Raw genomic sequence first — 23,230 nt, forward strand, 5'->3', positions numbered from 1 at the left:
AACTTAGGCTCTTTCTAAGTGTGGTAGTAATAGAATCACCCTGAGTAGCAATATTGCTGCAAAGGATATGGTCTTTCCACTAAGCCACAACCCCTGTTGTGTATGCACATTGGCAACTGCCATTTATATCACATTTGTGCTGTTGTTGAGGGAAATATATTATCTGAAAACATTATGGCATGCTTTAGACTTTCTATTTTGGTTTTCTTTTTCCCATTCTTTGATCTTTTAGGTCTATCCATTGGCAAAGACATACTATGGCTCACATTGATTTAAGATCTTTTTAATTTTTTTCATTGCAGTGATAATATAAAGGTCTTTTCATTTACTTGCCTCCATTATAAACATCTACTTGCCTTTTCAGATCTTCTAGAATTTCTCCGTTATATTCATTCAGCTACCCCCTTCACTCTGTGCCAAGTTGCTAATAACCTCAACTAGGGAATGTACTCCTTTTCCCTCCCTCCTTGTCTAAAATACCTAATTCTACTTTTCACTGAGGACTAGCTCAATCTCACCTTTTCTATAACACCCTCTTTTTAAAAATATTTTTTTTCTTTTGAAGAATTCTAAATCTTCAGAAAAGTTACAAGAGTGGTAAAATGAACGTCCGTATACCCTTCACTTAATTACTCCACTTGTTCAATTTTGACATGTTCTCTCTCAAACACTTGATTTTGAAAGAATCAAACAATACACCCCCTCCTGCCCTCAAAGCTGAACCATTTGAAAGTGGCATATTTCATTGTTCATATTTGAAGTCTCAACGCTGCACTCTGTAGTTTCCTGAGAATGACAATCTCCTTCATAACCCCAATACAATTATCACTCTCAGGAAACTTAACATTGATACAATACTACCACTTAATATACAACCCATATACAAATTTTCCCAGTTGTCCCAATAATGTCTTTTATAAAAGATTGTTTTTTCTTTCCTTTTTCCTGTGGCCACATCCAGACAGGTATCACACATTGCATTTAATTTTTCTGTCTGTTTATTCTCCTTTAATATCCTTCTGTTTAGGTTCATATGGTACATCTTCATGCTTAGGTTCAGTTTAATCATTTTTGATAGGAATATTACAAAAGTAATCTTCTTTTCAGTGCATCACATCAGGAGGTACACAATTGGTTAAGGTGGTGTCTCTTAGATTCCTCTACTGTAGAAGTACCTTTTCCTCTTTGTAATTCCTAAGAGAGCTGTGGAGTGATACTTTTAGACTGTGCAACTCTCCTGTTCCTTAACAGTTTTTCACCCAGTGGTTTTAGAATTCATTGATGGTTTTCTCCTGAATCATGGGCTACTCTGGTGATTGTAAAATAGTGATTTTTCTATTTTTATAATTTCGTTTGCATTGATTACTTGGCATTTTTCTATAAAGAAGAGCTCTCCTTTTCTCCCTTTCCTTTTTATAGTGTCAGTATTGGCATATGGATTATTATTTTATATATAATGGGTTATTCCATTCTTGTCTTTCATTTTGATTCTCTAATTGTTCCAAATTTGGCCAGTGTGAGTCTCATCTGTTATCCTTTGACGTGTCTCCATCAATTTTTGACCACTTCCTTTTTTCTGGCACAAGATATTCTTGGTTCTCTTCAGGTTCTGCCCCAGCCCCAGAATCAGCTATTTCTTCCAAGAGCTCTTGTTCCTTTGACTGGAGAATGATATTTAGAAACTGAGATGTGGGAATTAGGTATGCTGCTTTTGTGGAGAGAGCTAAGAAATACACGTCACACCAACACATAAACATTTTTATAAATCATGTGTTAAAATAGTGCTTCTAATTTCAATCTAATATCGCAGGTCTTCCTCTTCTGTTCCATGTTTGTATCTGAGAATTCTGGTTCCCAGACTCTCAATATATCTACTTATTTGCCTAATTGTATGTCACAAATAAAATAGGTTCAGAATTGCTATGCAGACTTCATTAAAAGCAGTAAATTTTTTAAGTTCATGATTTCTTCTCAGTTCTTTTTATTCTGTAGTACATCCCACTGGGGCTATGTAGTTCAGAGTGTTTTGTTCAGATGTTTCTTGGCTATTTTTTTTTCTTCTGTGTGATTGTTGCCAAACTGATGTAGAATTAGGTTCATTTGTTTCTTTTTGTATTATTTTTTAGAGTTCTCTAATCCTTATTAATTTAATTTTTTTGAATATGTATAATGCGAACATGGTTCAAAAGGCAAAATTACATAAGAAGATATGTTCAGTGAAATCTCACTCTCCTCTTTATGCCTTCTACCCTGCTCTTATTTACCCTTTGTAACTAATCAGTATTGTTTGTGTGTTTATGTACGAACCTTTCCTCAGACCTTACACAACATGACTATTAATAGCATAATACATATATATTTTTTGTATTTTATTTTTTCACTTGAAAATATATCCTGAAAATTATTCCATATTAGTTACTAGAAATCTTTCTCATTCTACTTTTACTGCTAAATAGTACTCCATTATTTGAATGTGCTATAGTTTATTTCGCCAATCTTCTGTATGTAGGCATTAAATGATTTTCAGTATTTTCCTATTAAAATTTAGTGTTTCAATTATACAGCTATTAGAATTAGCTAAACAAATAGTACTGACAATACCAAGTACTGACAGGATGCAGAGCAACTGGAACTCTTTTTTTTTTGGTGAGAAAGATTGGCCCTGAGCTAACATCTGTTGCCAATCTTCCTTTTTTTGCTTGAGGAAGATTTGCCCATGCTAACGTCTGTGCCAGTGTTCCTCTATTTTGCATGTGGGGTGCCACCACAGCGTGGCTTGATGAGTGGTGTATAGCTTCACGCCCGAGATCTGAACCTGTGAACCCTGGGTCACTGAAGCAGAGTGTATGAACTCAACCATTACACCACTGTGCCGGCCCCATGGAACTCTTATATGTTACTGTGAAAATGCAAAATGGTGCAGTCACTTTGGAAAACAGTTTAGTAGTGTATTATAAAGTTGAACATACACTTACTGGGTGACCCCGCAATCTCACTCCTAGGTATTTACCCATTGTGTTCACACAAAAACCTGTACCTGCATGGTTATAGCAACTTTATTCATACATTGCCAGAAAGTAGAAACAACCCAAGTGTCTTCCAGTGGGCAATGGGATACATGAACTGTGGCCTATCCATAATTGGAGTGTTGCTCTGAAATGAAGAGAAATGAACTATAGATAAGTGGAACAGCAGAGATGAACCTCAAATGCAGTATGCTAAATGGAAGAAGCCAGATTCAAAGGCTACATACCCTGTGAGTACATTTTTTATGGTCCTCCTGAAAAGGGAGAACTCTAGGGACATAAAATGGATCAGTGTTTGACAAGGGCTGGCAGTCAGGGAACAATTTGACTACAAAGGGGCGTGAGGGAATTTTTGGGGGTGACGGAACTGGTTTTTCATCTAGCTTGTGATGATGATTACGGAATTGTATGCATTTGTCAGAATTTATTGAATTGTTCCTTAGAAAGGGTGAATTTTACTGTATGTAAAACATCTTAAAACTTAAATAGCAATTTCAAAATAAACCCGAAAACCTGAAAATTGTTTCCCATGTAGTCAGAGATGTACCTTCAAGGTAGGTTCCTAGAAGCAGGACTGTTTATTCAAGGGGTAAATACGTGTGTAATTTTGTTAGATAATGTCAAATTCTGCTCCATAGAAGTTGTACCATTTTCTACACTTCTCCCCTCCAGCAGTGTATGAGGTGCCTATTTCCTTACAGCTTCTTGAGTATTTTGTTAAGTCTTAAGAGTTTGCCAGTTGCACAGATGAAAAATGGTATCTCTGTGTATTTTTAATGTTGCATTCCTGTTACAATCGGTGAAATGTAATATCTTCCAAGTTTGAGGGCTATTTGTATAACTTTTTTTTTCAGTAAACTGCTGTCTTTTGAGCATTTTTTCTAATGATTTTTGATTTTTTTCCTTCAATTTTAATGAGTTCTTTATATATTAGGGATGTTACTTCTTTACCTATAATATGATAACACTTTTTTCTACCTACTTTGATCACCTTAATTTCTCCCCCTCTCAGAACTTTTATATTTAATACCATATTTAGTGCTAAATTGCCTTTTTTGCTTGACAGTTTAGAGTTTCTTAGCATATAGTGGACCATTGTTAAATAAAGACCAGTTGAATCTTTATCTCCCCAGTGTTCAGTTTTAAGCAGAGAATTCTTGAGGCACTATCTTTTGATTTTGACCACAAGGTTTTTTGCACTGAAATGGTGATTTTTCTTGATTTTCTTCTGCTTAGTGCAAACACTTGAGTAAATTAAGTGGTATTCTGTTTAGGGACTTCTCTGAAAGAATTATAATAATTTGTGAGAAGCTCAAAGCAAAATCCTGCGTTTTTTAGGATAGGACTCTGGTCAGGGTATTCTTATATGTTGAAAGGCTTAGAACATTCTTTATACTTTTGCTACTTCTAGTCACTTAGAATCCTAGGCCTTCTAGTTTGCTGATGTGTTGGGGTTGTTTAGTCCTGCTCTATGAAAGTTTATGTCCAAGTGAATTCTACCTTTCTTTTCTCTGAAGTTTTGCAAGCAAAATAGGACAGAAAAGCACACTGGTGAAAAATGTTTGCCAGATATTCCCTAGCTTCCAGACGTAATATGCACAGTCAAAATTGATCCTCTGAATGCAAAGGTGATGCCTCTTCAGCTAATAATTTGTTGTTTTTTCCCTTCAGAAAGATGCCTGGTACATTTTAATGACTTGAGATCCAGTTAATGCTCAGAAATGGGCACCAAGTCCCTGCATTCATTTACCAATACCAAGAGATGGTTTTGTCTAAAGTGGTAATCAAAAGTATTTTCAAGAAGGAGAATGACTCAAATAGTTAGTGAGAAACAAATCTAAATTCCTTGCAAGTGTCTATAGTACTCTTTTTGGATGATCCACCTACTTTCAAAGGTTTCATAAGAGACAAATAATGGCCTGTGTGTGTGTGTGTATCTCCTGGGACAGCTGTGCGCACAACAGGACTGGAGTGCACTAATGCATTTCTGTTTTCATGGACGATGTTTACCAGCAGTGTAGGTAAATCTCTCCTAGTACATTTGCTGCTCTTCTTGAGTGGGGGGAAGCAAGCCATCTTTTCTTGTGCTGTATTCCCCTTTCCTAATGACAGGCTTACCCATAGTAAAGTAGATGGACTTATCAGGTTGTTACCTGCAGATACTTTTTTTTTCCTGCCTCCCTTTTTTGGGGAGAAGGGGGTATAATGAAAATATTAAATGGATGTATCCATTTAATGGATACAACTTGGATTATGGATTAAATGGATTAAATGGATTAAAACTTGAATGCCATCAGTTATTTTAAAGATTTTATTTTTTCCTTTTTCTCCCCAAAGCCCCCCGGTACATAGTTGTATATTCTTCGTTGTGGGTCCTTCTAGTTGTGGCATGTGGGACGCTGCCTCAGCGTGGTTTGATGAGCAGTGCCATGTCCGCGCCCAGGATTCAAACCAACGAAACACTGGGCTGCCTGCAGCGGAGCGTGCAAACTTAACCACTCGGCCACGGGGCCAGCCCCACCATCAGTTATTTTAAAATAAAAATCTCCTTTTTTCTTTAATAAGTAAAATCTTTTTCCTCATTCTTTATGAGAGGCACTAACCCATTAACCTTTCCATTTCCTGAGACTTCCTTTGACCTGAACTAAGATGTATTAGAGAAGAAGAAAAACATGTCATAAAAGTGAGACCCTGATCTTTTGCAAGAGTTTGTTGGTTTTTTTGCAGGAAGGTTACCTCTGAGCTAACGTCTGCCTCCAATCCTCCTCTTTTTGCCGAGGAAGATTGGCCCTGAGCTACCAGCTGTGCCCCGTCTGTCTCTGTTTTATATGTGGGACGCCTGTCACAGCATGGCTTGATAAGTCGTGTGTATGTCTGCACCTGGGGTCTGAACTGGTGAACCACCGGCTGCTGAAGCAGAGCGCGTGAACTTAACTGCTATGCCACTGGTTGGCCCCCAAGAATTTTTATAATCTGAAATGTTCATGTTTCTTTTCTTTCTGACTGTCTAATATTCCCATTTCTACTCTGAATCTTTACATCTTCCCCAATATATATTGTCTGCAGAGGCTCATAAGACTATTTTTTTCAGGGTGCCTTTCGTTAATCCTGTTTAGACATTTACTTTTCTTGCTTCATAACTTCCTCTGTCTCTAGACTATTTTCAGTCATCTAGATAGTGGTATCACGTGATAGTTTGTATGTTGGTAGGATGTAGTACTATTTGACAGCAAATAATTAGGAAATATTGCTTTGATGGAAACTGTTAGTAAGAATCATATTGAGGGGCTGGCCCCGTGGCCGAGTGGTTAAGTTCGCATGCTCTGCTGCAGGCGGCCCAGTGTTTCGTTGGTTCGAATCCTGGGCGCGGACATGGCACTGCTCATCAGACCACGCTGAGGCAGCGTCCCACATGCCGCAACTAGAAGAACCCACAACGAAGAATACACAACTATGTACCGGGGGGCTTTGGGGAGAAAAAGGAAAAAATAAAATCTTAAAAAAAAAAAAAAAAAAAAAGATTGGCAACTGAGCTAACAACTGTTGCCAATCTTCTAAAAAAAAAAAAAAAGAATCATATTGAAATGGACAAATTAGCTGTGTATATTGGTGTCTAGCGATACACGATTGCTAATGGGTATGTGAATGTGTAATTTTAGGTTGTAGTAGGTGCCTCCATGATATCTACCTCTGTAGTCCAGTCACCCCTAAATTCTTTTAGTGTCTTATTATTATCTGTTGTTTTAATATCTTAATTTGTATAATATTATAACATGCTCCGAAGCACAGATTTCTTAGTTAAAGAATCTAAAATTTTACCTACTACTTGCTCGTCTCTGAAAATAAAGAGGTTTGAGCTGATAAAAGGCACTAATGCTCTCCATTCTGAAACTATATAGGGAATTAGGCAGCTGCTGTCCTTGGTGATGAAATTATTTCATGTGAATTCATAAAGAAAACAACTAGTTAAAAAAGCAGGATAATCTTGAGTATACTGTTTGCGGCTACTGTTGGTATCTTCATAGATCTATTTGAACTAGAAAAATACAGACTCCAGTATCTTAATGTCTTGAGTTCCTGGCTGCCAGGCAAAGGAAATGTTTAACTATTTTAATCATGTTTCTGTATCTCAGAAAGAAAGCCCTTATGAGAGGAAATGACAACGTCCTCCTACCACAAAGTTATCTCTTATCAGTTATAGTCTCAGTCGATAATGATTTGTCAAACTTGGACATGTGTAAAATGCAAGGGCTGTGTTATTTACTTTGGAAAGGAAAAATTAGATGAAGCTGATAAAGACGGAGTCATGGCTTTTGTTAGAAGACAGAAACCATTACAGACAGTCATTGTTAGCTTAGGAAAGTGTCCTTGGACCCCTCCCTCTGCCCCAGCTGAAACCTAAACCTGCTTGAATCATTTGCAACTTGAGGGGAGGAGGGGGCAAAAGAGAGGAAGAAGAAGGAATACAACTTTGACAGAGATTTAGCATTTTAAATGGGAAGCAAAATGTGGACCTTAAAGCAGACCTATTTATGTGAGTCAGGAAAAACTGCCTTTTGTTCTTTTCTCCACCCCCATTTATTTAGAGTTTTGAAAGTTCATTTCTCATCCTTCCAAACGTGTAGCATTCCTTCACGTACGTTGTGTTGCTCTCCTCCTTTCGCCTTTCCCTAGATGTAAGTGATTCTTTTTCATTAGTGGAAGCAGAGAAAACATATCTAGCTCAAAGCAACATGAGTCAGTGCATGCTTTACGTGCCTTTCTCCTCACAGCACTCTTCTTGGTTCCTCACAGTGTGCCTCACAGAAGGGGGCATGGAGGAAAAAGGATTTCTCAATAGTAGACTCTTTTGGGGTGGAGGTAAAGTTTGTGAGTTGAAGCCCCATTTTGCTCCTTCTTTTCTTGACTAGGTTTCTGTGTACTGCTTTCAGAGCAGGCAGCCGTGTGCTTAGGAGGACTTAACTGGATTGTGCTTTTAGAGGCTAAGAAAAAGCAAAGCCAATACTTCCAGATCAGGGCACTTTAAACAGTTTGAAGCTGAGTATGATGATGTCAAGATAGCCTTACAGAGAATAGGTTTGCTTGTAAATATTTGGTGGAGATGACAGGAAAGGCCTTTATCTCCTCTCTAAATTTATCTATTTTTTTTTCTGCTTTTTCTCCCCCAAGTCCCCCCAGTACATGGTTGTATATTTTAGTTGTGGCATGTGGGACACCGCCTCAGCGTGGCCTGACTAGCTGGGCCATGTCTGCGCCCAGGATCCGCACCAGCGAAACCTTGGGCCGCCAAAGCGGGGCACACGAACTTAACCGCTCAGCCACTCCTCCTTTTTATTTGGCCCAGATGAACCAATTTTCTTAGCCCATGTAAAGACCTATTTGTTAGATTATTTGTCACAGGTTTCTAGGAAAGCTGTCCCCTAATGTAGATGCTCATTCTATGAGGATGGGGCTGCCATGTGAAGGGGCCAAGGCTCTATCTGAGAAATGGCTAGAAGCAGTTTTCTTTTGAATGAAGCTATGGCTCTGAGTCAAAGCAAAACAAAATAAATAAGCTGCATGAAGAAGAACATGACAACAAAGTTGTGATAGAATTTTTTATTCAAAATTAGGTAAGAAAATTTCCCTAAAGTTTTTGTAAATGTATATATAATAAATGACTTTATAATCACTAATTCTAAGTAAAAGAAAAGAGTTCCATTTCCTATGCAGGTCAAGTTTTGCTTTACATCTTTCTTGTCTTTTTTCCCTATGCATGTGTAATTTTTATGTAGTTTAAATACTGTTATAAATAGAATTTTATGAAATTTTTCTATTTTTCTTCTTTTGAGATTGTGTTTTGTTAGCCATAGATTTTGTTAGTAGACTCTTTTTCTGGAAAGATAAAATAAATTTCTTTCAAATCTCTACTTTGCAATAAAAGGGGGAGACTGTAAAGATGCTTTAATGTTGTAGTCACTTCAAATAAGACTGCCTAAATATGATTACCTGCTGCCTCTTTTTGTGTTATTAAGATGAAAATGAGTGTCCATTTGTACTGTTAAAGTTACAATTTTTATGTGCTTTTTTGGGGGGGATGAGGAAGATTGGCCCTGAGCTAACATCTGTTGCCAATCTTCTTTCTTTTTTTCTTGAGGAAGACTGTTGCTGAGCTCACATTTGTGCCAATCCTCCTCTACTTTATATGGGATGCCACCACAAGGTGGCTTGAGGAGCTGTGCCAGGTCCACACTTCGGATCTGAACTGGTGAACCCTGGGCCACAAAAGCAGAGCACGTGAACCTAACCACTGTGTACCTGGGCTGTCCCCTTTACGTGCTTTTTAATCTTTCTACTACATGGTACCCATCTGTCCATAAATTATCTTTCTCAGTAATTTTGCAGTGCTTGCTAACTTTTCTAAAGGCTTTTTTTTTTTTTTTAAAGTAAAGCTATGCTTGGGCCATCAGGTAGGTTCTTGAGCACCTTACTATCAATTGTTGGATTCAGGTAAAATTTTGTTTTGAGTGCTTACAGGTATATAGCACTACAGAGTTCTTAAACATAGAGATTTGATCTCTGCCCTCATGGATGCAAAGCAAATGAACAGACTAGTCAATAAATTTGAACCAATAAATATAGAGATGTAATGGTTTTGGAGGTGAAAGAAAATAGATGTTGGACTGTTGAATTGTGGAATGAGTAGATTTCATTAGCAAAAGCTTGTTGGTGAAGAAGCTATGCCCCAAAAGAAGAAACGAGGCTTACTTTATGAAGTAAGGGAAACTGACCTTGTAATCGTGAATCAGCCCAAGCTAATTTAGGTATGCCTGCTGCTTATATTCTAATGAATCATGCAGTTACCTGTGTTACAGCAAAAACTTCATCTAGGACTTTTTTTTTTAAAGATTTAATTATTTTCCTTTTACTCCCAAAGCCCCCCCGTACATAGTTGTGTATTTTTTAGTTGTGGGTCCTTCTAGTTGTGGCATGTAGGACGCCGCCTCAGCACGGCTTGATGAGTGGTACCATGTCTGTGCCCAGGATTTGAACTGGTGAAACCCTGGGCCACCGAAGCAGAGCCTGCGAACTTAACCACTTGGCTACAGGGCTGGCCCCATCATCTAGGTCTTTATTTTGATTATTTCTTTATGTAATTTTGTCTTTTGTTTTTTGCTTTATTTTGTTTTGTTCAATATTTACTTCCAGTTTCTCTTTTTGTTGTTAAATTCGTATATGTCAACTGATAATTTCCCTTTTCAGTTGAGAAAATGGAGGCCAAATTAAGTTGTGACTTAGGTCAGGTCACGTAACAAGTCAGTTTTAACACTGTGACTACACTCCAGTTCTTACCACATGTTTTTTGTTTTACTTTCTCTTTTGATGTCTAGGTTTAATTTGTATGCACTGTTCATATTATAATTTGCTGGTGTTACTTCTAGATTTGGCTTTTCCATTCATTATCTTATTTTTTACATGATCTCCCTTTTTTCTTCCTAGCATATTTCTGTATTTTGATTGCATGCTGACTTAAATATTCATTCATTCTTATGCCCTTCAGGAATTGACTGGCAGGTCATTTAATTTATCCTATGTGGCAAGTTTTGTTTTTGACCACTGAAGTGACTTTTTTATGTGGACTATCATGTATCTAAGAAGACAAGGTCAAGTTATCAAAGTCACATTCCCACCTTCTTCTTTTCCCTTTTGGAGGCCTATGGCCCAAAATGTATTTTTAGAAGCAGGTGCAGGACCAGTGACACCTGTTACTCCTCTCTCCTATCCATCCTTCTGTTCTGCGTCCCAGCCTTGGTGTTATCTTCAAAGTTATTAATCCCTTGGCTAAAATATCAAAACTAGGTTTCTGGAAGTGTGGTTTCTTTGTTTGTTTTGTGTTTCTCTCTTAAAAGCTATAGCTGGCCTTTTTTTGTTGTTTTTACACTGGGGTAGTAAAAATGAATGCAGTTGCTCTTAATAGCTTTGTTTGAATAATATGTGACAATCTGGTTGTTTTGCAGGTACCTGGGGCCCAAGATTTGGTGGATTTCTCTCCTGTTTATCGATGTCTACACATATATTCTGTCCTGGTGAGTCTTTATCTGGCTCTGCCTAATAAAGATGTATATTAGATTTAAAACTCTACATTCTCATTTTTAATAGTTTTTAAAAAATTATTATTAAGAGTAAGGAAAGAGAAACTATTTCAATATTAATTATAAAAAATCCTTTTTAAATCTTTTGTTTATGTTTGCCATGCAATATGCTATAGCTAGTAATGTTAATTTCAAACACATTACTGTATTATACCTCAAAATAGTCACATACACATTGATATCTGTTCTTAATTTAATAATGTAGTTATTTAAAGAAAAATATCGTATCTTTTACATATTAAAATAATATTTGTAAAAATTGTTTACTTTAGCTTCCTAATGACAGTTATTCCTTTTGTCATGTAAAATGTGGAAAGAGCAACCTTTCTGGGGGGAAATTATTATTATAACTGTTAATGGTATTCTAAGAAATGACCCTTTCTCCATCTTGCATATAGTACACCTATATGCAGACACACAGATACACACAAAGTCAATCAAGAAATTAAACTATGAAGCAAAGTATCATCAGAGACAAATTGATGACGGTTGATATCTTGTAGAGCGAACTTCAGTGAAGCTTCTATCGGGTTGTTTTTAATACGTTTCAGTGTGGTCTTGTTATCCGTTTTCTTTCTTCGTATATTTAACATAGTGTCATTTAGTTGTTCCTCCAGATGTTAGGGACACTGGTCTGTGGACTTCATGGCCTGAAGTACTTTGTGGTGATGTCCATTAGTTTGAGAAAAGACCTGGTAGCTTCCTCACCTCACCTCTCCTTCCTCCTCCCACTTCTCCTTGCTCTCTAGTTCCTTCTTCCCCATTCCACTCCTTCTCTCCATCTATCATTGTTTGTTATATAAAGATGAAGCAGGTTATAGGTTGAGTTGTATCAAGGCATTTAAAATAAGTAGGCAACTTTTTTTCAATCTCATGTACAGGGAATTAAATAAATCATATACATCTTAGTTTGTTATACACTATTATCATCATTTTATACAAGGCCCCCTCTTGTATCTTCTTTTATCATGTTTTTCCATTCATCTGCTATTCTCAAGCCCACTTCTCTCACATCTCCAAGTATACTAACTCTAATATGTTTAATGTGTGATCATGGTCGTGTTTGTGTCCTTGAAAAATATATAGTAATTTTGTATATGTGAGTGTTTTAAATTTACTCAAATGTTGTTGTCTTATGGATCTAGTTTTACTTCTTATGTTTTTTATTCAACATTGTTTTTAATATCTATCCTTGTGATAGTCTGTATATCTAGCTCATTGCCTCCCACTTCATGATAATTAACTGATGGTTTGTAGTTTTCTGTGTTATAAGATCTGCTACTTTAATGATCAGCACTTAAATTGCCTCTAACATTCTGCTGTAACAAATAGTACCCCCTTGTGGACTTGTAGGTAAGTTTTTATGATTTCTCTACCTAGAAGTGGAGTTGTTGAGTCAGAAGATATATGTATAATACCTAATATTACTAATTTCTAATTTCTGCTAACCTAATGTTGAATGAATTGGATATTGAATGATATCTTTTAATTTGCATTTCTCTGATTACTGGTAACGTTGGACTTCTCCTTGTAGACTTACTAATCGTTTAAGATTTTTCTTCTCTAAACTGTCTTTTTTAACTTTTGCTCAACTTTGTATTGGATTTCTTGTTTTGGTTTTTTCTCTTTGCTGGAAAGAGAAATTTCAGAAATTCCTTGTATATTGTAGATACTGACGGTTTAGGATATTGCAAATTTCTTTTTTCCAGTTTGCCACCATACTCTAAACTATGTCTAGGTTATTTGTCATGAAATAGAAACCCTCGATTCTGATGAATTAAGTCCATCAATTTTAATCTTATAGTTTGTGTTTTTTCAGTCTTGTTTAAAAAAATCCCTCTCTATTCCAAGTTCACAGAGCATTCCCTTTATATTATCTTTAATATTTTATCATTCACGTGTTGATCTTGATCCATCTTGGGTTCACCATTGTATATAGTGTGAAGTAGGGATCCAATTTAATTTTTTCCTGTGTGATGAATTCAGTTTTACCAATCCCATCTACTACATGATCTGTACATTGCTCAGGGATTCCTGGTAGTAGCCGTGGCATACACTAAATATTCACATTTACATGAATCTGTTTCTTGGCTCTATAGTTTGTTATATTTGGTGTTGTAATGTATCTGCATATGTGGTGAAAGAGGTTCCTTCTCGTTTCTCCTCTTTTAAATTGGCTTCACTATTCATAGACCTTTATTTTTCCATATATACTTTAGAATCAGTTTGAGTTCATAAAAAAAATCCTTCTAGAATTTTGAATGATTTGATTGAATTTATAGATAAATTTTGAGAAGAACTGACAACTTGGTAAAGCTAAGTCATCCCATTAATGGAAGAATAAGATCTACTTTTAAATGATTTAATTGAGCTTTTTTTTTTTTTTTAGTGTAAAGAGTCTTAGGCATTCTTTGTTAGGTTAATAGCAAAATGCTTATAGTTTTTGTTGCTATTTCTTTATTTTCTAATTAGTTGTTGCTGATATTGAGGAACACTATTGATTTTTGTAAGTTAACTTTACATCTGACAACCTTGCTCACCTCTTTCATTAGTTACTATAGTTTGTTATTTGGTTTATGATAGGTTTTCTGGATAGCTGATCATAATGTCTGCAGGTAATTATTTTTGCTTCCTTTCTTCCTATCTATCTATCTCATTGTTCTTTTTTCTTGTCTTACTGTATTGACCAGGATCATCATTACTGTATTTTTCAGTAAGATGATAGTGGGCATCCTTGTCTGATTTCTAATCTCAAAGAAAATGTATCTAAAATTTCTCCATTAACTGATGTTTGTAATAGATTTTTGGTAAATATTCTTTAGTTATTCCTAGGCTCCTGAGAATTTTTTATAAAAACATAAGTGTTGAATTTTATTGAATTTATTTTCCAAATAATATTGATATAATCCTTTGATTTTTACCCTTTAGTTCATGAACATGGTGAATTTCATTGATAGATTTCTCTGATATTAAACCATCCTTGCATTCTTTAGAGAAATCCAACCTGATGAGGATGTATTGCTGCTTTTTTTTTTTAACATACCATGGAATTTAACTATTATTTATTTATTTTTAATCTTTTTTGTATTGATATGTATAGTCATAAGTAACACAGGCCTATAATTTTTTTTTGTATCATCCTTATGTGGTTTGTAAGTCAAATGTTATTTTAGCTTTATTAAAATTATCAAACATCCTTCCCTTTTCTCTGTTTTATGAGATGATTTATATAAGATAGGGGTTACCTGTTTCTTGAAAATTGAGTTTAAATCACATATGCAGTAATATGCGTTTTTCCTTTGTCACATGCTTGTTCCTTTCTCTCTTGTAATCTTTCTTACGTGCTCCATGATTTTGTTTAGTCTCTTCAACAGTATGTATGGTTTTGGGAGTTCACAGTTGTTGTATTTAATCCAAATGTCTGTAGAAAAAGAGCCATATTCACTTATATCAAGTTTCAAGGTAACTTATGGTAAGCCTCATAATTGCAAAATCAAGTGCATTTTTCCTCTCAAATAGTGTAATGTCTATGAAAATGGGTAGTTTGTTTAGTTTAATGTTATATCGTCAGTACCAACAACAGCACTTGGCATATAGTAGGTAATCAATAAATATTAGTTGAATGAATAAATAAATAAGTGGTAGCTAAAGGACGTAGTACATTTGTTTGAACATATGCTAACTCAGACCTTGTTATTCATTAAATTAGTCAGTAAACACATTGAATTTTTCTTCTTCATGAAGTGGATTTGGAGAAGCAAGGATATAAAAATAAGTAAAGGATTTAATGCTTTTAAAACATTAGAATCTACCAGGAGAGAAGTTACAATCTTTGAATGACTATGATATGACAGTACTATATCTCATCGCTATGTGTATGCTAGTTTTTGTAAGCTGTATTAAGATTTTATGATATAGAAAATGTAACAGATTTTTTCAAGTGAGAATTCAAATAGAGATTCATAAGAATACTGAAGTAATTTATTTGCCCACTTACTAGCTGTGTGGTGTTAGGCAAGTCACCTAAACCTTAGCTCTCTCGTATATAAAGTGTGATAATAATTACTTTCTTAGTGCAGTTGTAGATATTGTATGAACTGCGCCTAGCTCAGTCCCTGGCACAGAATTGGCATTTAATAAATGGGAGTTAATATGGCAAGAGTGATGTATCTCTGATGCTGATTATTAGACACATTACTGGTATTTTAAAAAAACATATGACATAAGGTATAGACGTATAGATAGAGCTTCTAGTCTCTGCCATCAACATACAAAGTTTATCAATTATTTAAAATTTACACATTTGTATATTTAAATAAAAAAAACTGTGTAGTCCTAAACTGTGAGGACTAAACAGGAGGACCTTAAACTGCCCATTTAAAAATAAATTCTACACATTGGTATTTTGTAATATTGAAATATTTGGTGTTCACAAATTTTCTGTAACAATTTGTATGGCAGAAGCAGGCCTCTTCCCCCATTTGTAGTGTTCCCTAGCTTTGAAAAGGTACAACTAGTGGTAAGAACTCATCTCTATCTTTTCTGAAATATATGTTTATATTTTAGACACTGCTGTTACAGACCTAAAGAGACTTTAAACAAGAACTCAAATATCTCCTTTGCTAAAGGAAGGGCCAAAGCATGTATAACTTCTAAGGTTGACTCTTTTCATAGTTTCTGGGGGTTTAATTTGTCACTTCTCTGTATTTGTCTCCCCATTCTTAAATCACTAATTTGTATTACTATGTGGTGAATGATAGCTCTTCATAATATTAATGACAAAGATATTTAAAAATGGATTACTTAATATAAAGATTTATAACATAAATATTTGGTTATTTGCTAGTGTAGTTAATAGCAACATTAGGCTTTAAGGAAAGATTTGGGAATAGAGAAATGAGGAGAAAATAAACCTCTCTCCCATTCCTTTCCATTTCAGTACTTGTCTTTACTTCTTCACTCTTCATTCTCTCATCAACCTGGTATATTTATCTTCTGTTCATACCACTACCCTGAATCTGTATCTTACTGGACCTTTCACCTGCTTTTGACTTTGTTGATAATTTACTCTGTGAGACTGTTAATCCTTTTGTCTTCGTTTACGATATGTTTTCCTTCTCCTCTACCAGCTTTTTTGAAAGTTGTTACTTGTTTTGATCTTTGTGGGCTCTGTTTCTTTGTTCCCTCAGTATTCCCATGGTTCTGCCCTTGTCCCACTTCTCTTCTTTCTCTCCTGCCTTTCTTGAATGATATAATCTATGTTCTTGGTTTGAAGCGCTTAATGATTCCAAACCTCGATCTCTACTTCTCAGCTTTCTTTTGAGCTTCAGACTTTTATATATAATAGTTTACTGAACCTAATAAACTTTGGGTATTCCACAAGCAGGACAAACTCTGTGTGTTTCAAAATGAGTTTATTATCTGCCCCCCCAACCCCCAGTCTACTTCTTCTGAATTTACGGGGGTCTCAGGTAATAACAGCATCACTTATCTAGTCACCAGGCAGAAACCTAAACTCTTCCTTTTTTTGCAATATCATATCCAGATCTCCAAATCTTACAAATGTTATCTCCCAAATATAGTTTTCTTCATTTCATCCTCCTCTGTCCTAAAATGATTGCCCTAGTTCAAATTCCCATCAGATTATTGAAAACAGTCTCCTAACTGTTCTCCCTACCTTCTATCACAAATTCCTAACTCGCTTCTCATTATAGTGATAGTAATCTATCTATCATACAAATCTGAAATGTGTGTTATCTGCTTAAAATTCTCTAATTGGTCATCTGGGAAGAAAATATAGAAGTATAGAAGGTTTTCCATGTCCTGTCTGTCATATTTACTGCTGCTTACCACCTTGCTTTAGTGATACTGAAATGTTTCCAGTTCTTTGAATGCACCATACTATTTCATGCTTCTCATTCTTTCCTCATTACTAGTCATTTTGCCTGAATTGCTATTTCCATTTTTTTTTTTTTTTACTGATTCATATTTATTTCATACTCGTGTCCTCCAGCAAATTTTCCTGGCATTTCAGCTTGAGCTTGGTGGACTCCCTTCTTCTTTGTACTATTATAGGACCCAGAACATAATTTATATTAGTGCTTACTTATTATATCATTGTATTTTAATATGTATTCTTTTTCCTCAATAGACTATAAGCTTTTTTAGGGCAGGTACCATGTTTTATTCATCTTTTTTAGCCCCAGCTTTTAGCACTTAGTATTAGTAGTTTATAATACTCAGTAAATGTTTGTTTTTGATTTTGAAAGATAACTACCCTCCTTTTGACCTGTAAATGAATCCAGTATTTTAGTCTCAGGCAGTGTTATACAATATCAGAACAGGGACTTATATGAGGGAAAACAGTTCTGTTGGTGTCCAACGGAAGGATCATAACAGAAGTAACAAAAAGTTCTAATATTTTGTCATTTACAATAGTGTTTATCTGAACTTTTGGCCTGGAGGATAACAAGGCACACTTTGAATAAACATGGCAATATTTATTATTTTTAGTGAAACCGACCTTCCATTCACCCCCCTTTTATGGCTGTGCTGCTTATAAATTCCCAAAGGATTATTTGAAAAATCCTACTTATATCTGCCAACCTTATCAGTAGGGCAGGAGTTCACGTATTGTAACAGGAGGTCAGATTTCGGTCATGGTCTTATAGATGGGGCCAAGCACCTGTAAATTCTTCCTTTGGTGACTAAAGTGAAGTACAATATCAAACAGGCAGTGAGACTTTTCTAGGAAGTGCTGAACTTTGGCAGGAAGGGCAAACTTAGGCAGGAGGAGGGGAGGGAAGAAAGTGAACAAGGGTCAGATAGTGGTTAATTGAGACTTGGTCCTTGATATAGTACTGCAATGGAAGTGTGCAGGGCAAAGGTATGTGTGTTTTATAGAATTGTTTTAAACAACTTATGTTAGTTAAATCTTTATATACAGTTTAAGGTTGGGCAGGTAAGGGGCAGGATACAAAACATCATTTTAGAGTCATTAAAGTTAAATTTTTTAAGAAGGGAGAAAATAACATAAACTAAAAATTTTACTGGAAGGGAAATGATGAATAAAAATGATCTGAGATTCTTGTACATAGTGTAGTTGTAGTTAAAAAGATGGGTGGATTATTTGTCTAATGAAGGCAGAAACCAGTCTGTCGTGAAGATTTTTTGAAAACTCTATTAACCCAGTGATGTCTACCATGTTTATGGGCTCCATGCCTTGAACCCAGCTCAATTTGGACAAAGATTTGTAGGTACTTTAAACTCCACTATATAGTACAACAACTTTCTGACCCTTCCCCACATTTGCTGCTCACTCACTCTTCTGTCACTGAAAGGGTGTATACATGCCCCATAACAAGGAGCTTGGGTATCATTAAGAAGCCAGGGGGGAGGGCAAACCTGTAAATATAACCATAAATATAATCTGATTTATGATCTTCTTGTGGTATCTTGGTTTCCAGTGATCTACATCATCTCATTAACAATTTTAAAAAATTCCTAGATTAAAGCATGTTGACAAGTGTGCACCTTTGATTTATGTACTTTTCTGCATGTGTGTTATATTGTGATAAAGAGTCAAAATATAATGATGTACACCTGAAAGTTATAGACCAATGTTACCTCTATTAAAAAAAAAAGAATAAAAAGCTTTACTTTAAAAGATTTCTGACATTTTGGGTCCAGGGATATCAATTATATCAATATGTGGATTTTCTTTTAGTAAGCAGCAACCCCTAGGGATTACATGAATCATAAGTTTTATGTAACGCTCCTTTAATCACTAAAGGAGATTGTGAAACAACCTAAGATATAAGGGAATGCAGGGTGTCGTTGTGCAGTGAATTCATCATTACAAGGCTCCAGCAAGTGCATTATTTCTTTTCAACTTTCTCGGGCAAGGAGCTTTTGAGAATTTGATGAAAGCTGTGAACTCTTTCCCTAGAGAAAATGCACATATGTATATGCATGTGATATGTTGCTTAGAATTTCAGAGGCTTCCCCAACTGCGAATCTTATTTGTACATCTAGAAAGAGTCCTTCATCTAAAGGGAAGGACAGGCTGAGTCAGATTTTCAGGTATCTCCTGACTACAGACCTATGCCCCAGAATAACTTACCCTAATTCCATTTGAGTATCTCCTTTTATAAGCCTCCTAAGGACTCCCTGTCACATTGTCTTTTTCTTGGATTTGGAAGCCTTGCCCAAATCTAAATTTAAAAGCATATTTCAAAGTGACCTTATTTCTGTGTCATAAATCTTTATTCCCTGAGCAGCCATTATGCATGGCAAGCCTGTTTTTCTGTTAAGAATAAGTTAGCCTAAGTACCTAAAATAATAGTTTTGTCCGTTGAATTCTTCTACTTAGAAGGATTCAGAGCAGAGATTTAGAAATAATTATGAGAACTGTAGTTAGTAATTTATCTCCCTGAACATAAGTAATTGTGTTAAATTTCAGAGTATTTTACCTCTTACTTGCTTTTAATAATATCTCTTTTTAAGTACTTGGCTATAATTAGGAGAGGTGAATCAGCAGCAGAACTAGAATTTACCCACAGTCTCTTTCCAGTCCTTCCTGATCCTTGCTGGGGCCGGGGATGGGGTGGGGTTGGTGGGCAGGAGTCTTCCTGGAACATGTTCCTCTCTTTCTAATCTGAGGATTTCTACTGGTATGGTCTGCACTGGGAAAGTACAAAATCCACGGTCATGTAACTACAGATAATAGTGAGGAACGGATTTGGAGGGTGGAAAAAGGAACAGATATAAGCAGTTATAAGTGACATGTTCTCTGAGGTGTTAGGGGACTTACTTAATGAAATTACTTAAAAGAACTTTGGTAGCAATTGGCTATTATATTAAAGCACTTGGGAAATAAATACTTGAAGAGTTTAAGACACGACTGGAGTTTTCAATTAAAGAAAAATGATTAGTTTTGCCATTCTCAGGGTTGGACTTTCAAGATCCTTTTGAAAAGTGATAGTTGAAGGCTTATTGTTTATTTGTATATTTATAATAATATTATCTTGGATTTTATGTAACAGTTCAGCAGTCTCATAGTGCTTCACAAATTTGACGACATTAAATAAGTGACTTATTCATATGGCAAATGTGAGGAAAACACCTCACTTGGTAGAGGCTGGCCTCATGCCATGGAATAATTTTTTTTTGTTGGCACCAGAGGTAAGAGTTTAGGGTTCTTATTCCTGTAGTTTTATCAGAAAGCACTATTGCTGTTTAATAACCAAGTAAATTTGGCAGCAAGAATTGGAACATATACTTAAAACAAATCTGAAGGATTGGGTATATTTTTGATGGTCAGGTTTTTTTATTGTTATTGATTTTAAAAAATGAGACTTCCTTTAAAAAAAATAGCAAAACATTTCTGCTATGTCTTGATATTAAGACTGTTGATTGGCAAATTAAAAAAAGATATGCATACATCAACCTCACATAGTTTTTGTCAGTGACTCTCACAGACCATTGATCTGGCAGTGAATGCCAATAAATAAATAGAGCTCTGATTGGTGTTTTAATTTTCATTAAAGTTGATGTACTTTACCATAGCCAAATTATTGTTAGAGCCATCCTGATTTTATTTTAAATGCTGAGACTATTGACTTGTATTTATTTTATATAACTGTAGTAAAAATCCATTATTTAAACTTTTTCAATTTGTTACAAGGACATTTGAATGAACATTTAAATATTTGTTTTGGGTATAAGCACAAGTAGGGTCATTTACTATTCCTGTGGTAGAAATTAAGACAAATGAGAAAGGCCAATATGCAAGATTCTAGGTGCATAGAGTTAGTGAATAAGTTCTTTCTTCTTATTTGACATTCCCACAGATAGTGTTACAGAGACAGGGAAACATCACTTTATTTTGCCAGTCACCTGAGATTGGAAATTGTGTTACAGAATTCCAGCATTGCCACAGGCATATAGCTTAATGATCTGGATCTCCTTAAGGCTGTTTCTGGAGCTGTATTTCTGGGAAACAACAGTCTCATCAGTTGAATTGTTTAACAAAAAGAAAAGGAGGGGCCCCTGTTTCAGATGTCATAGAAACTCTGTGTCCTGTACTGCTGTTTTGGGTTTTTCACAGTTCACATTAGTATATTCAAGAATATTCTGAGAAGATCTGCAAAAAATAAACATGTTAAATTTTATTTAAGCCAGCATTTCCTGATACACTGAAATATGATCAGGACACTTTCTGCTCTCAAAAAGTTTATAATTTAACGGATCTGGAGAAAAGCTGTTTTGTAAGAAACTCTGAAGAGGCCTGGTTTTTTAAAAAATCCATCATGTTTATTTGAAATATATACATTTTCTTTGGGAAATAAAAAAACAACATTGAACTTTTCATGGAAAATCCTTCCTGAGAACAGTCATTTGAAATGAGTAGCTACCATTTTCAAGTGTTTTGGGATGGCATTGATGTTAGAAAGGAATTCTGATATTTATATCCTTGAAATTTAGTTTTTAAAAACTTAAAGTGACTAATAGTTTGGGCACTGGTATTTAGACACTATTCCTCTTGATCCTTTTTGTAATGGTTTTATTTTCATTTCAAATGGACTTTATTTTCTCTCTCAGAAATATTCATCTGCTTTCCTCCATTATCTAAGACAAGTGCGGGTTGCACTGTTGAGGAACCAGCTTCTACTATTAGAGCCGGAAGCTTTCTGGTTTGTTTCCCTAGTGATCTTGAGTACTTCTGAGCAGTAAGAACGTATTTTAAGTATTTTCTTTAGAGATATTTCTTTAATGTGGAAAGTTTTGCCCTGAAATTTTTGGTGATTCCTAGTTCATCTCTGACATGTAACAGATTGTCTCATCACTCTCCTGCCATATCTCACTGCCTCCCAGTTTCACTGACCCACCAGTGCCTGCTGAGGTCAGATAGGCGTAAACACTACCTAGATCATAGAGAAAAGCTGGGGGTGAGATGCTTTGTGCACTGCATTGATAAGGACACAGGAAAAGCCATTTACAGTGATAACTTCCTTGTAGTATGGGCTAATGGGCTCCAGTTTGTAGTAGCTGTAATCTTACTTTTTATAATTGTCATATTGCTCTTTTAACTTGGTGACCTTATTACCCATGGGCATACGTATCATTTGGCTTTGAATAAAACCAGAGACGAAAAAAAAAGGGATTTAAAAACTTTTTTTCTGGACATGGTCGCATTTGCTTTTCAAAATGCTTACTTTGGGAAGATTGAACTTTTAGACACCACAATAAGGTAACTATTTTTTAAGCTCTGACAAAATGAACAAGAAATAATTTATTTTCATGTAACACCCAGTAATCCTTCTAAATACAGTTTTAATCATATCAAAACTATGCTTTAAATACGTTAGTTCCTTACTGTTCTCACAATAAAGTGAAATTTTTAACTTGGTCGATGTACTCTTCCATATTGTATCCTTGGCTTAACTCTCTTACCTCCTTTCTAGTTGTCTTTTCCTCCTGCCTGCTCGCAGTTTATGTTCCGTCTGTACAGACCCCTCTGTTCTCTCGTAGGGAGGCCTTTGCACAGGCAGTTCTCTTTCCTGAAACATACTTCATATTTTCTTTTTTCCTTTTGATATTTCTTATTAATTATGCCAAATTTCTCCCATTGCTGAGATCTCTGGATTTGGCATTTATAATCTTCTCTCCTTCATCTCATATATCGAACTAGATATCTTATATCTTTTTCTTCCTTTTCTTTTCTATTTTGGTTGTGATTGCCAGGTTTTTGTTTGTTTGTTTGTTTCCAGTTTTTAAATTTAAAATTTTTAGGTCCTCCCCCCACCCCCCCCGAAGTGCCGTCTATACTGGAAACTTTGTTTAATACATTGTCCTAATAGTTTTGGATACTATGAAGAGGGCCATAAATAGCTGTAGCCGGAGCCTTGTGATCTAAACAAGAGGATATGTAGGGGAGGAGTTTCCTTTGTTTTATAGGGGAAATTTGGTCATTCAGACAGTTAATGTAAGTTGCGTATACCTAAATGATCTTCTAACCAGAAGCAAATGCCATAACTGGAGCTCATGTTTATCTCTAGTTGGTTGTAGCAG

At 35.5% G+C, this 23,230-nt stretch overlaps 1 protein-coding gene across 6 annotated transcripts in view; it reads left to right on the top strand.

Moving 5' to 3' along the window:
- The window catches only part of EXOC6B (exocyst complex component 6B), a 579,159-nt gene that overhangs the window by 238,606 nt on the left and 317,323 nt on the right, over positions 1-23,230 (top strand). For all 6 annotated transcript variants that reach the window (XR_011525981.1, XR_011525982.1, XM_070572413.1 and 3 more), the window contains one exon: positions 11,024-11,092. Coding sequence is in view for 4 of the 6 variants with exons in the window: in XM_070572413.1 (XP_070428514.1) it covers positions 11,024-11,092 (69 nt within the window). In the remaining 2 variants the exon portion in view is untranslated. The remainder of the gene's footprint in view (positions 1-11,023; positions 11,093-23,230) is intronic.

The sequence above is a fragment of the Equus przewalskii genome, chromosome 14 (genome assembly GCF_037783145.1).
Source record: "Equus przewalskii isolate Varuska chromosome 14, EquPr2, whole genome shotgun sequence".
Taxonomy (NCBI): Eukaryota; Metazoa; Chordata; class Mammalia; order Perissodactyla; family Equidae; genus Equus; species Equus przewalskii.